At 32.7% G+C, this 14,103-nt stretch overlaps 1 protein-coding gene across 1 annotated transcript; it reads right to left on the bottom strand.

The window, feature by feature from the left end:
* Positions 1–12,551: 12,551 nt before the first annotated feature.
* On the bottom strand, positions 12,552–13,492 carry LOC149572674 (pectinesterase inhibitor 3-like). Its single transcript, XM_089811961.1, has one exon. The coding sequence runs from the start codon at positions 13,454–13,456 to the stop codon at positions 12,812–12,814; it is 645 nt and encodes a 214-aa protein (XP_089668087.1). The 5' UTR covers positions 13,457–13,492; the 3' UTR covers positions 12,552–12,811.
* Between the last annotated feature and the right edge of the window lie 611 nt (positions 13,493–14,103).

The following is a 14,103-nucleotide window of genomic DNA, read 5'->3' as shown; positions in this document are numbered from 1 at the left end:
TTAACCTTAGGCACTCTAAGCACAAAATTTCCTAATTTTCACTTGGATATTTTGTAAATTTTAGGTAAGCTGAAAATCAGGCCAACAAAGCCTATACATTTGATCTATCCTTTCTCACACTTTCTAGACTTGAACATTACTATCATCTCCTCTCGCAACATGATTTGAACAGTCACTTTATCTTGTCAAATTCCAACTAATCAAATGTCCATTTTTAATTCCCACTTCATAACTCAACCTTTCCTTTAGATGCTTTTGTTATGAACAACTTCTCAAATCCTCTTCATCAATCAAATAGATATAACTTTAGATCATATAGAAAATTGTTCTACCAATAGGTTTGGCATCAATGACAACACAACAATTATTTCAATTGTAGTTTCAAATAGTTTATGTTAACTAATTACTCTATTTGTCCCCACTTCTATTAGGGTATTAAATCTTTGAACATGATTAGTAAGTTTAGTAGATTAAAGTTTATACTTAAGCTAGTTTTAAGGGTGGATGGTTTAAATTATTTGAAGAACATGGATGGTTTTGGTTTTTTTTAATATATAAGTTATGTGTGGGACTCTAACCACTAGGGTTAAAGTGTGCTTCTTTGTTGTTTGGCTATAATGGCTGAGAGAAGAGATAGTATAATTAATTTTCTTTTATCTAGTTTTGGGACCCTTTTTCTTGCCTTTTCTAGTCAAAATAAATTACAAGCTATGAAGTGAATGTGTGTCAAAATTATAGTTAACTCAACTTAAGACGTTAATAAAATATTAAATATTTATATGATAGAGTCATAAAACCAATTTCAAACACTTGATATGGAAGTTATAAAACTAAATTCAAAATAATCAACTTGATCCCACTTTTATAAAAAAAAATTACATTCTATGACGTGAGTGTCACTAGTTTTCGTGGGAGAAAAAAAATATTATCCAAATCAATTCAAAAATAAAAGATAAAAAATTATGTAAAGTCTAAATAAAATAATCTTAAAAGACTCTAAGTTGCTCCATCTTCTAATTTGTAATTGTTATCAACAATATGTGTCCCAAAGACTTCTTTCAAAATGTGCATTTTAGTGTCTATTCAGGTAATAAAGTGTAACCCACTATTATAGGTTGGTGGGGTACCATCAATGCTCTACTCTAAATAGAAATTCATGCCAATGCATAATTTCTATAAATAAACAAAAAAGAAAGGAGGTTTTTCCATTTAAAAGTTGAAATCCCCTAGCTATGTACCATGTAAGCCACAACTAGATCAATGAAAGTTGTACCCACAAAAATGAGTAGTTTAATAACCAATCCAAGGGTAAAAAGGAAATCAAATATAATTGAAAAATATTTTCACCTATATTTTAGATAACATGCAAAAGTTCTTTTATTCTTATTACCTTTGTTTCACAACCAAAGGAGACACATGTTCTCATAATGCTCTAGAAATTTTACCTTGAACTAAAATAGACATATAATGAAAACAAAATTTAGCATTCATAACCATACCATCTTTGATAGCTATTATCAATGATATTGTGATATATAAAATGACAAAGAATGCTAAAGTTTTATACCACATGCATGTCATTGACAAACATGTTGCCTTGAAGGAAAAAATGAAGTATGTAAATCTTGAGATTATGATAAACTTGAGAGGATATACTACCAACCATTTGTTGTTTTCTTTAAAAAAGGTATCATGTATTGTCAACAATTACTAGTAGAGGGTTGAATCCATCAACATCTTTTACGATATAGGATTATATAAGAAAGATAAATGGAGCTCCTAGATAGATATCCTAGAAAGTTGTATGAATCCCATATTGCAGAGTATGGAATGTGCAAATTATAAAGCCACATTATATAGTACAATTTCTTCCTTACATATTTTAATTCATTTTCAAACAAATATTATGCTTAGCTCTTCAATACCAAGAAAATAAATGCTTAGTGTGGTGTAATGTCCCCTAGTGAGTCATCTATGACTAAATCAATTATATTTAATTAAAGATAGAAATAATATATTTTTGAGTTAGGAAATTTAAACTATTTCAATTGTAGTTCTAAATTAGAAGAGTGTTGGAACATAGAAGGTTGTTTCAAGCCAACATCAACAATCTTCCTATAGGTTTCTATGGACCCAATCCCTTAAATCCCATCTCGAAATAACCTCAACGAAATTTGATCCCATCTTGGCCAAACCTCAAGGAAACTAATAGGGACATTGATCCTTACCCATCTCAAATTGACCTATAGATTGGATTAATAGACCTCTATTATACCTTGTTCTTTTAAGTCAATATTCTAATGATTATGATATTATACATCAAATTAATAACAAAAGGGATGGAAAAATTATCTCAATATTTCTAATTTGGATTAGTTATTGAGAGAGTTTATTATGTATGCTTCTACCTTAACATTTTTCTGGTTATACTAGACGAGAATAGAATTGATATGAATATTAAAGAGCCAATTCTGTCTAAAGCCTGTATAATATTTCTTGGTGTTTATTTTGTCATGATTTCTCTTTCTTCTTACTATTTGATGCTTCTTACTATTCAATTATATATAAAATGCACATTACATGGAGTTGTCTACAGACCTACCTGTATAGACACAATCATCATTGACCCAAATTCCTATATAATACATATGTCATAGTGGTATCTACTTGGAAGGTGTTCCACAATTACATTTTATATGGGGTAGTCGATTGATAATCTCATTCATGCAAAAGTGGGGTCCACATCGGATGAACATTTATAAAGTGGAGTTCTAGTTAATTGTTTTAACCCTACAATGGTTAATGTCAAGCACAAAATTAAATCATGTGTCAAATGTGTGGATTCGTCATAAATATTTTAATATTAGATTATAATATTAAAAAATTCAAGTAGCGATTTACCATAGAGTGAGAAAGAACCCAAACAACTATGCAAATAGTGCACTAGACAAAACCTAGAGGAACTAGAATTTAGATTTAAAAATACAAAAATTTACACAGTTGAAACTCATAACTAACATTATTCTCACTTTCTACAATGAATCTAAAAACTATCACAATAAGAGAAAAACTTAGAAAAAATATTTTTGTATAACACAAAGCATGAACCATAGTTATGCTAACAACTATCCATCCATATAATAGTCTCTAAGAGGCAAGGAAACTTACTATAATTTGAATAGAAATGAAAAGGAAAAACATGTATACCATGTCAGCTTGGTATGTAGATTTGGGGGTGGAAAAGTTGTTTTTCTCTTCCTCTATGTACATAATATCTAATGTTTATTTCTAGCTACCATTGTATAGAAAGTCTTATTGGTTATTCATAGAGAAATTCTAATGAATGAAATATTATAAGTTGTACAACAATTTTGTTTGAGAGGTTACCACTCCATATAATTTGCTTCTTCACAAGACAATGTATATTGTGCAATCTACATAAATGTCAAACTAATGACAAACATTGGTAGAATAGTTTAACTTCTAGCTTGATAGTGATCCGTGTGGATCAAATATAATGCCCTTTATGAAATGTGACATTGTAATTTATGTTTCCTACACAACTTGCAAGGGCAAGGTAAGAAACGTTATATAGAGAACAAGTCCCTAAAAATTAGTAAGATGTGGAGAAAATCTTATAGAAGGATGCACATATGAATGCAATTATACTTATTGAACTACAACAAAACATTTTTTTTGTTATGTGTTGGTTTTCCCCTCTTCTTTTGTCGCTAATTAAAAATCTATCGACTAGAAGTGTGAGGTTCCACTCCATAAGCCGGAAGTGTGCTTGGATGAAATAAAAAGATATTGTCAAACTATTGGAAGAAGACAAAGCTCTATAAAGTTTCAATAAATAAAGTTGCAATAAAAATAATTTGAATTTGGAAAACTAATGCCTTCTATTGCACGGGGAGACTACCACTCTCTGTTGCATCTTGTAGAAGCCAATGAAAAGATTAAAAATTTGTTTTCAATGAGAACCTTAAATTTGTAGCCCTTGAAATTCATATTAATAAGAATGAAAGCTAATTTTAATTGGAAAAGGAAATGAGAATGAAAGCTTATTTTAATTGAAAAATGAAATAAGTTTTAATCATGGTTTAAGGCAGATTCCCTCTGCAATGGTTCTAATAATAAGGAATAAGAAATCCTTCTTGGAAGCAAAAATTCATGAATACCCTACTCTAAGTCGAATAGAAACCTTTCCTCAAAGAAGTTGTTATCGGTGCCCTATTTAGAATCTTTGTGATGCACTATACCATTCTCTTGAGAATTAAAAAAGCTCTACTTTAGTTGAGTGAAATAATGAACTACTAATAATGACAAGAAAATTTGTTAGAAAATAACTCATTAAACATATACATGTGGCAAATCCTAGAAATAACCAAAGAATAAACAATTCAATGAACTTTTTAATATTAAACTCCACTTTTTGTTTCCTTATTTTCCCTTCCTTAGATATTTTCTTCTAAATGAACCACTTTTATTCAACTAGTACCTTTCTCTTTCATCTTAAGATATTATCTCCTAAATTAATGTTACATTTTTAGTCCCTGCCTTATTTATAAGGAAGGGAACTAATGTTCCCAATAGACCCCACATCTCGATCATAATTAATTTCTCTCACAAAAAACTATTGTTGCATTTGGAGATTTTAAAGGTTCGATTTTTAATATGAATTATGACAAAATAATTTTTTTTCCAATTGGTTAAAGGCGATTTTCCTAGGGATATATTACATTTTTCTGAATTTAAAAAGATAACAAAAAATATGCCAAAATGTATTTAATATTTGTAGAAAACTCCAATAATATGTCCCAAGAGGCCTTGTTGGAATATATTTAATATTTTTAAGAAACTCGGACAATGTAGCCGAGAGAAAATGTAGAAAGTTGATAGACATAATTAATTTTCTGTAGAAGCAAATTTTAACAATATTTGCCCGAGCGAAGATGGTGGCGACAACCACATATGAATTTTGATTGTTTTGTCTTTTTAAATAATTTTGTTGATTTACTATTGTATGTTTGAATTTGTAGAAGTAATATGTGCTAATTTTGGAAGAGCCTATTTTTAATATTGTTTTGGTGGTTTACATTTCAAAATTTATTTTCACAAAAGGGAATAGTTTATAGATGACATAATAATGATGATTATTGTTTATTTATGTTTAAATATTGATATTTTATTATTGTATTATTCTTTATTTAAATAGATGAAAATATTGTTATATATCTGATTTGAATATTATAATGATCATTTTTAAATTTTTAAATAAATTATTTTTATTTAATTGTCATTAAACTAAAAATAAAACATTAAATTATAATATATCTTTAAACATTATAATAACTATTCTATAGTTCATATTAAAAAATTCATCATCATTCAAATTTTAAAAAATTATCTAATTTTTTTGTATACAAATGTATTCAATATTTTATTCAAATGCTAGTAATTATTTAAAATGTAAGTATAAAGAACACTATTTTGTTGAGGATCCAATTCAATTTGATAATTATTTAAATTTGAATATGTATTTATTTACATAGAATTGAATTGAAGTTTTTTTAAGTTGACGAGATTAATGATAATTTACAACTATCATTGGGGTGCATGCACACAATGTCTTATTTCATGAGTTTGATTCACTGGGTGTTGATTGAGCTACTTTTTATACATATGATAATGAGGATGATCTAAATTAATTGCAAAGGACTAAAACTAGTAGTGCTTGAGGGCTTCAATGTGCTCTACAATGTGTAGACCATAACAAAAGCATTTGCTCAAACACAAATTCATACACCAATTCTTTTATCTTGCTTCCTTTAAGTTTAATTTGCACTAGGTAGGAACTCGAGCTCTCTCAGAGTTCTTGTTTTTTATTCTTACCAAAATGACTCCTAAACTAATCACTTTATCAAATTGCTTGGATAAAAGAGCTCATCCACAATGTTGGATAGTTCGAGAACATCGCATTATGAGGCCATTTTCTGTAATAAGAGATCTGTTTATTCATTACTTCTATATTATGAATTATCCAAAAGAAACATTCATTTTCTTCTGTAGTTACATTTTTTTATAAACTCACATTGTCATGACTGAAATTTCGATATGCTTTTTATATGGACTTAATTGTGTGATTGACCTTTTGACTAAGACTCTGTATGACTCGACTTGAGTCGAACACTTTATAGACTTTGATTAGAATTTTATCATATATGTTATTAGAGGGTAATGTTAATTATTTTGTCATTATGATATGTCGTTATATGTTGACTTATGAGATATCGACGTGACGGTTAACATTGTGATTTCATTATATGTTTATGTCTAATAATGAATGTTGAATGTTTTTAAAATAAAATTTGTATTTAAGATATTATTTATTTATTTTGATGATGACATTACTGACGCTTTGGGTGATGTCGAGTTTTTGATTGCGCAGATACTGAAGACGGAAGGGTGGTTGAGGTAGAGGAGTTTAGCTCCTTGGCAGGGTTGGTCTGGAATTTGTATGGTGTAGCCGCACACACACACTTAGTTTTTTATTTTATTTTGAATTTCAATAAATTTAGATGGATTTAAGGTTTTGTTTATGATAATGTGGCGTAGATGAAAAATAAAATAAAATGAATGATTAAATATTATTTCTTAGAAATATTATAATTTAGATCATAAAACAAGTATTATACTTTCAAATTATTTTTCCGTAGTAATTACAAGCATAAATTTGGAATGGTAGTAGTTAGTCAGAAAAATATTAAATGGGAAGTAATAGTTTTATTTTTATTTTGAAAATAGTGAATTTAAATTATATGTGGAAGCTTTAATTGAACTTATAGTTTATTTAAAGTTTTTGAGCCAATTGGTAGCCGTAGATCCAGATAAAGAAAAATTAACTGATTGCTAACAACTTTAAAAATTGATGATCATGATGAAAATCTCATATTAGATGGAAGTGATCTTGAGTGGTTTAAAATTTTAATTAGTAGAAGAGTGTGTTTATTTAATTCAAAAGGACAAGTGTAATTTTTGAAATTGTGAGTCATCTGTTTGTTACCCGCTGCATGAAAGGAGGGGAAGTCATTAATATAAGGGGAACCGTAGTTGGAAGAGGAGTTTTCAAAAAGATAAAACAGAGAAAAACGTTTTCATATAGACACATGCCGACTGAATTGGAGGGGGGGAACGATTTTCAAAGGGAAGAAGCTGATTTTGAAGAGGAAAAAAAACGTTTTCCAGCAAAGAAAAGGAGAATGCAATATTTAGGGGGATTGCAGAGATTTGAAAATGAGAAAAAAATAATTGGAGATCGCATGCATATTGAGGGTTGTGTTTGAATATATAGCTTCCATTGCAATAAATAGAGGGACAACATTCATACTACAGCCGGCCTTTTAAATTTGAAGGGCCTCTATTTCATTCGGAAAAAGGCAATGTTAGATATCCCGGTAGCTTGTCTTGGTCATCTGGTGCTTTCATACATACTTTACGTCTAAAGGGAGAGTGATCCAGCAGGAAGGAAAAAGAGAAGGGAAGAAGGCAGCAGTTTGAGGAGAGGGATTGATTGTTGAAGAAGAGCTTTAGAGACCTGTGTTTTCCTCATACAGTTCAGGTTCTATCTTTTCTTTTTCTTATAATTAATATGCTGTCAACATGTGGCTTAAATTATCTATAGTCGACAAATGAAATTATTAAGGATAAACATTCTGTTGCTGTTTGACATAGTATATTTTCTTAGTTAACAAAGGAATAGTTAATTTTCCATCTATACGGTGAGTTCCCTGCACAATAACAATGACGTTAGTGATTAATGGTTATAGATTGGGTGGAAATTTAAAATTTAAGAAAAGAATGTTCTGTGCTGAAAGTTATTATGGAGAACATAGCTGGAGGTCATTATGGAGAATGTAGTTCAACACTTAGTGCTAGGAAGCCCATCTGTTAGCAAATCCTTAAGTTATTTATAAAAAAAAAAATCCAATATCTTGGTGGCGTCCATGTCTGCCCAGAACTCTTTCATATTAGAAGACTTATGGCCTTATGGCTGCTGTTATAGATAATTAAATTTTTATATATGTTATATATATAATTTTTAATTTATTTTCATTCATGTCCAATGCATTTTTCAGATTTTCTTTTTATTAGAAGTCTCAAATTGTAATACTGCAATAAAATACAAACTACAGATTTTAAATTAATAACTAATTCATAAAATCTGTTGACCAACTATAAACTTCAGATTTAAATAGTGATTTATTATTCAAAATTATTAGTTTGATCTTGAGAATATTTTTCTACATTCACTTCAAATTCATCAGGTGTGGACTATGGGCACAACTCACAGTAAAGTTTTTAACTCAAACTAACTGTATACATATCAGATTGGAGTTATTCTTTTCTAAATTTTCGAAAATCCTTGTTATGGATTAGTCTCTCCTTCACGTAGTGTGTGTGTGTGTATATATATATATATATATATATATATATATATATATATATATATACTTTTTATTATCATTATTTTTGAATCCTTTGGAAGTGATTGTTATGAATTTTTCTCCATAAAAATTGCAGTAGTTAAAATGTTTTATTGTCAGGTTTTTAGCAGAAATGGATCTGATTATAAGATAAATTATAGTTAGAATATGTTCATTTTAGGTAAAACAACTACACATAGGATAAAATATATGTTTTATTTAGATCTGAAACTCATTATGGCACACACTAATTCTTGTATACTGTTCTTAAATAAAAGACATGTTCAAAATATTTATTTGTATGATGAATAAATGCGAATTAAGAGAATACTATTTTAGGAATGGGTGTTGAATGTGGGTTCAAAGAGGAGGGTAATTGTTGGAAAACTTGTGTTAGTATTTCCTTATATATATATATTGCCTGCCAGTATTTTACATCAAACTGGTTCATGATGCTTGGCCAAGCTCGGTAAAACTTTTATGCATATGTTTGAAATGCATCTAGTTATTATTACTTTGTTTCCCTCTTCCACATCCTTGTGTATGCTCTACTAGACATATGTGTAAGTAGATTTGGCACATAGGCTGCACCAGATCCTTCCGATCCAATTGTGCCAAGTTGCTAGCCTTCTCGTGCCAGGGTCGGGTAGTTCTCCTTAAATCGAAGAACCTCGTGGAGCTAACCACTCCATGGTTGGGCGGTTAAAGCGCCTGGACCACTCTTCCGTCTCATGATAGCAGATGGATATTGTTCTGATGGCTCAGAGACGAGATTACATGCAGATGGACACTAGGGTTCGATGGCATGTTAATTTTATATGATTATGTTATGTATGCTTTATATCATATGAAGTAATGAAGATACATTCATGTTTGATGTGCAGGTCGACATAGTTTTGGAAAAAGATGTAATATTCATATGATTCATTTCCAGCATTTATACCTTGCTTTGTATATGTTAGTTTTTCTCAACTATTTGTTGATATGTATTGATTTTTACGGTTGAAAGAAATGGATATCGAATATTTGTGTGTATAAAATTGACTTTTGACTTTTCAAATTTCTTGTTTTTCCGCATCTTGGGGTTGTTTGCATATCTGGAAATTGTAGTGGATTTTAGTCTTTACATGTGGTATCAGAGCTGTGTTAAACACTAGGACCTAAGGTCTTATTGATGCTAATGTTGCGTAATTTACTCTTGGAACAGAAATAATTTGTCATCATGTATTCTCGTAGAGGGAATAGGGGTGGAGACAACAATGGTCCTCAAGATGAGCCTGGAAACCAAAGGCTTGACTAGATTTTGGCGCTCCTCACTCAGCAGGGACAGCGTATGGATGACATGGAAAATATCATAAGAGGACGATAGGTTGAGGAGGATGAGCACAGAGAAACCTTGCATCAGCAGGAAGAAGCACGAAAGAAAAGAGAGGAGGACCAAATGCTTGAGGTTCAGAGGAAACAGGAAGAAGATCGAAGGATTGAAGAACAGAAGAAGGAAGAAGCTGACCGTAGGATGGCTGGACTAGTTCATGACAGGGTCCAAATAGCAGAAGATCTGAGTAGGGACCTCAAGAAGGTCACACCTCCTACTTTTAATGGGAAGACTACAGGTGAAGAAGCAGAAGCTTGGATAGCCACCATGGAAAAATATTTTCATGTTCGTAATTTCACCGGGAAGTCTAGAGCAGTATGGGCTACTTTTCAGTTGGTTGGTGAAGCGGCAACATGGTGGGACAATGTTATGGCAGAGAAGAAGCTACAGCATGGTGAGTTATCATGGGAAGACTTCTTGCAGCATTTTCGTAAGCGATGGTTGCCTCAGTTGTTTTATGACAAGAAGGCATCAGAGTTTTATAAGCTAATTCAGGGAGTCATGTCAGTCACACAGTATCATGAACGATTTTGCCATTTGGTTAAATATGTTCCTCAATACCAGAATGATGACTTGTTTAGGACTCGCAAGTTCATCATGGGGCTACGCCCAGAAATCTATAATGAGGTGGAAATGCATGAGCCAAATTCTATGGACTATGCACTGAGAAAGGCACTGAAACAGGAACAACGGTTGAAAGATACAGCTCCAGTAAAAGCCTACAACAACCGATCTTTCAAGAGAAAATTTCAGGATAATAATAAGCAGCAGGGTGGTCGACAACAAATGAATAACATGAAAGGAAAAGGACAAGAAGATTCTCAGAAGGGCAATAAAAGGAATTTTCAAGGTCAGAACAAGGGTAGAGGAGGTAACAACAACAGGAATAACAATGGTAACTATAACAGGAATTGGAACAGAAATGATAAATCAACAACTCAAACAGGACCTCGTGATGGTTGCTTTGTATGTGGAGGTAATCACTATGCAGCTAGATGCCCTCGGCGGAGTGCACCCATGAATGGACCAAAGGTTCAACACCAGATTCATGCAGCTGTGGACCATAGGCAGGCAGAGTTTCAGGCAGCTCCTTTGCAATTAACTGGTAAGCTTTATGGTTGTGAAGTTTCCATTTTGATTGATACTAGTGCTACAGAGTCTTTTGTAGATCCTAGTGTAGTAGTTAAACTTCCAATTAGAGCTGGTTACATGGAAAACCCTTGGTTAGTAGAGTATGGAAATCGGACAGAGCGTCGAGTAGAGCAATGTCTATCCTGCAGTGAGTTAGAACTTCCAACTTTTCACACGCAAGTAAATCTCTATGTAGCTCCACTGGGGTCATATGATGTCATACTTGGTATAAATTGGCTTACCAAGCATAAGGCTATAGTAAATTGCAAAGATAAGCTAGTTGAATGCCTAGATGACTTTGGAAATCCAGTAATAGTGAACGGGATTAAGAGGCCAATAGTGCTTAGGCATATCTCAGCTATGCAGTTGAAAAAGGCTAAGAGGAAGGGTTGTCAGCTTTTTGTTGCACATGTGAAAGATCTTGAGGATCCTATACCCTCCATAGAGGATTACCCAATATTGCAGGAGTTTCAAGATGTCTTTCCTGAAGAATTACCTGAGTTACCACCTAAAAGAGAGTTTGATTTCTCCATTGATATTAAGCCAGGAGCTAAGCCACAATCTAAGGCACCTTATAGGATGACCACTACCGAGATGTACGAACTCAAGGTTCAATTGCAAGAGTTGTTGGACAAAGGATTTATACGTCCAAGCGTGTCACCATGGGGAGCACCAGTGATTTTTGTAAAGAAAAAGGATGGAACCTTGCGCCTATGCATTGATTACAGGATGTTAAACAAGGTTACCATAAAGAATAGATATCCATTGCCACGGATAGATGAACTTTTTGATCAGATGAAGGGAGCTAAGGTATTTTCAAGGATAGATCTACGATCTGGGTATCATCAACTTCGAATTAAGGATGAAGACATAGCCAAGACAGCTTTCAGAACACGGTATGGGCACTATGAGTTTGTAGTTTTACCTTTTGGTCTTACGAATGCACCTGCAGCATTCATGAATCTTATGAACAGTGTGTTCCGAGACTGTCTGGATAAGTTTGTTGAAATTTTCATTGATGACATTCTTATTTATTCAAAATCTATGGAAGAGCATGAGGAGCACTTGCGTATTGTCTTGCAGCGCCTTCGTGATAGGAAGTTGTATGCCAAGCTTATCAAGTGCACATTTTATCAGAAACAAATTCACTACCTTGGGCACATCATCACTGCTGATGGAGTTTCAGTAGATCCTTCCAAGATTAGGGCTATTCTTGAATGGCCAATTCCTCAGAATGTGAGTGAAATTCGGAGCTTCATGGGTTTGGCAGGCTATTATCGAAAATTCATAGAAGGCTTCAATGTGCTCTACAATGTGTAGACCATGACAAAAGCATTTGCTCAAACACAAATTCATACACCAATTCTTTTATCTTGCTTCCTTTAAGTTTAATTTGCACTAGGTAGGAACTCGAGCTCTCTCAGAATTCTTGTTTTTTATTCTTACCAAAATATTCTTGACTCCTAAACTAATCACTTTATAAAATTGCTTGGATAAAAGAGCTCATCCACAATGTTGGATAGTTCGAGAACATCGCATTATGAGGCCATTTTCTGTAATAAGAGATCTGTTTATTCATTACTTCTATATTATGAATTATCCAAAAGAAACATTCATTTTCTTCTGTAGTTACATTTTTTTATAAACTCACACACAGATTCATTACGGACTATAACAGAAATCTTTCCTTTCTCGAGTACAACACCAATTGGCCCACCTGGCGAATTTTATAAAAGATGATGCATAGTAAATGGATAACTATAATATCATAGTCCGGTAAAACCCAAATACAGGTTTTCCCGAATCAGAGAGAAAAGCTTCAGAAACCTTGTATCAATTTCTGTGTTTCCGTGACTGAGAGGTAAGTGGTAATTGCAAGCGCGTTGCTAGTTAACTCCTGAAGATAGTCAAGTTTGTCCTTCACGTCCTGCGGCATCTCCACGCCCTCATCAACGAAACCATCAACACAAGTGTCTTGAAATGTCAGAGCTCCGCCGAGCCGTGTGTTCACATCACGTACTGCACTTCCACTCTGCGTCCAATTCCTCTCCGTCAAAAGTGACAGACAATCATGAAGCGCATTTATTGTATCGTCCAACAATTCCACGCAATCTTCAATGGCGACGTCGGTTGTATTCAGATCCACAGTGTAATCGTATACGCTCTGCGCCTCGCTAAGGCTCACTTCCACTGCAATTCTCCCAAATTCACACTCGCAAGCTTCATCGGCTCCAGGATATGAGGACAGTGACGAATTGCATACGTCGAAATACAAGGTTTTGTTGCAGAGGCTTTGGATGAGATCTGAAGATCCAGTCCCTTCAACCCCAATTTCTTCTTTAGCTTCTTGCAGGACATTTGCATTTGACGGAGGAAGAAATGCAATGCTCGCGCAAATAATTGAGCGCATGACATAGAAGAGATTCCATTGTTGCGCAGCTCCACATTTCTTGGATTGCTTCATATTTATCAGTCTGCCAAAAAGATGTTTGAAGTTGTTGGAATTAATGAGGACATAAGCAGAGTGACCCTGTTATTACTTCTTATCGAGAATGGCATCCACACATGAGAAAGCGTGGAGTGAAAAGCAACTCTTAAATCGTCTTCGTCGTGGCGTACACGTACAATCATGTTGCATGGCAGGAGTATAAGCTGCAAGCACGGGAACCCGACCAGTTTTAATGGCCTAGCTTAGACGGGAACTAAAAACATTTAAAAAACGAATAACATATCAGCATTAACATTTCATATCGCATCTTTTAAATTAAGAATGGGTGTTTTTCAAAGATAAAGATTGAAAACTTAATTTTTTATTTTTATAATAATAAAAATATGAATGTTAATTGTGTATTTTTAAAATGATTTTGTCTTCCTTAAACTAAATTAAAGATACGGTATGTTTTATGCCTATTTGCATATACAGACTTAAGGGCTAAAAGTCTTTCAGTTTTTTAACTAATACCATTAATAAGTGTTAAAATAATCTTAGACTATCAATGTTTATTGATTTCTTAGAGATTATTTAGTATTAGTATCTATTATTAAGAGTATTAGTAACAAGTTTTTATTATAAAGATCTTTATTGATTTTTTTTTTAACAACATTTTGAGA

Source organism: Cupressus sempervirens, chromosome 2, assembly GCF_028749045.1.
Source record: "Cupressus sempervirens isolate cs-2001-9-10 chromosome 2, ASM2874904v1, whole genome shotgun sequence".
Taxonomy (NCBI): Eukaryota; Viridiplantae; Streptophyta; class Pinopsida; order Cupressales; family Cupressaceae; genus Cupressus; species Cupressus sempervirens.
This window is presented reverse-complemented; position numbering and strand designations above follow the sequence as displayed.

Coding starts and splice junctions, on each gene's coding strand:
- LOC149572674 (XM_089811961.1), bottom strand. CDS start 13,456: ATGAAGCAATCCAAGAAATGTGGAGCTGCGCAACAATGGAATCTCTTC.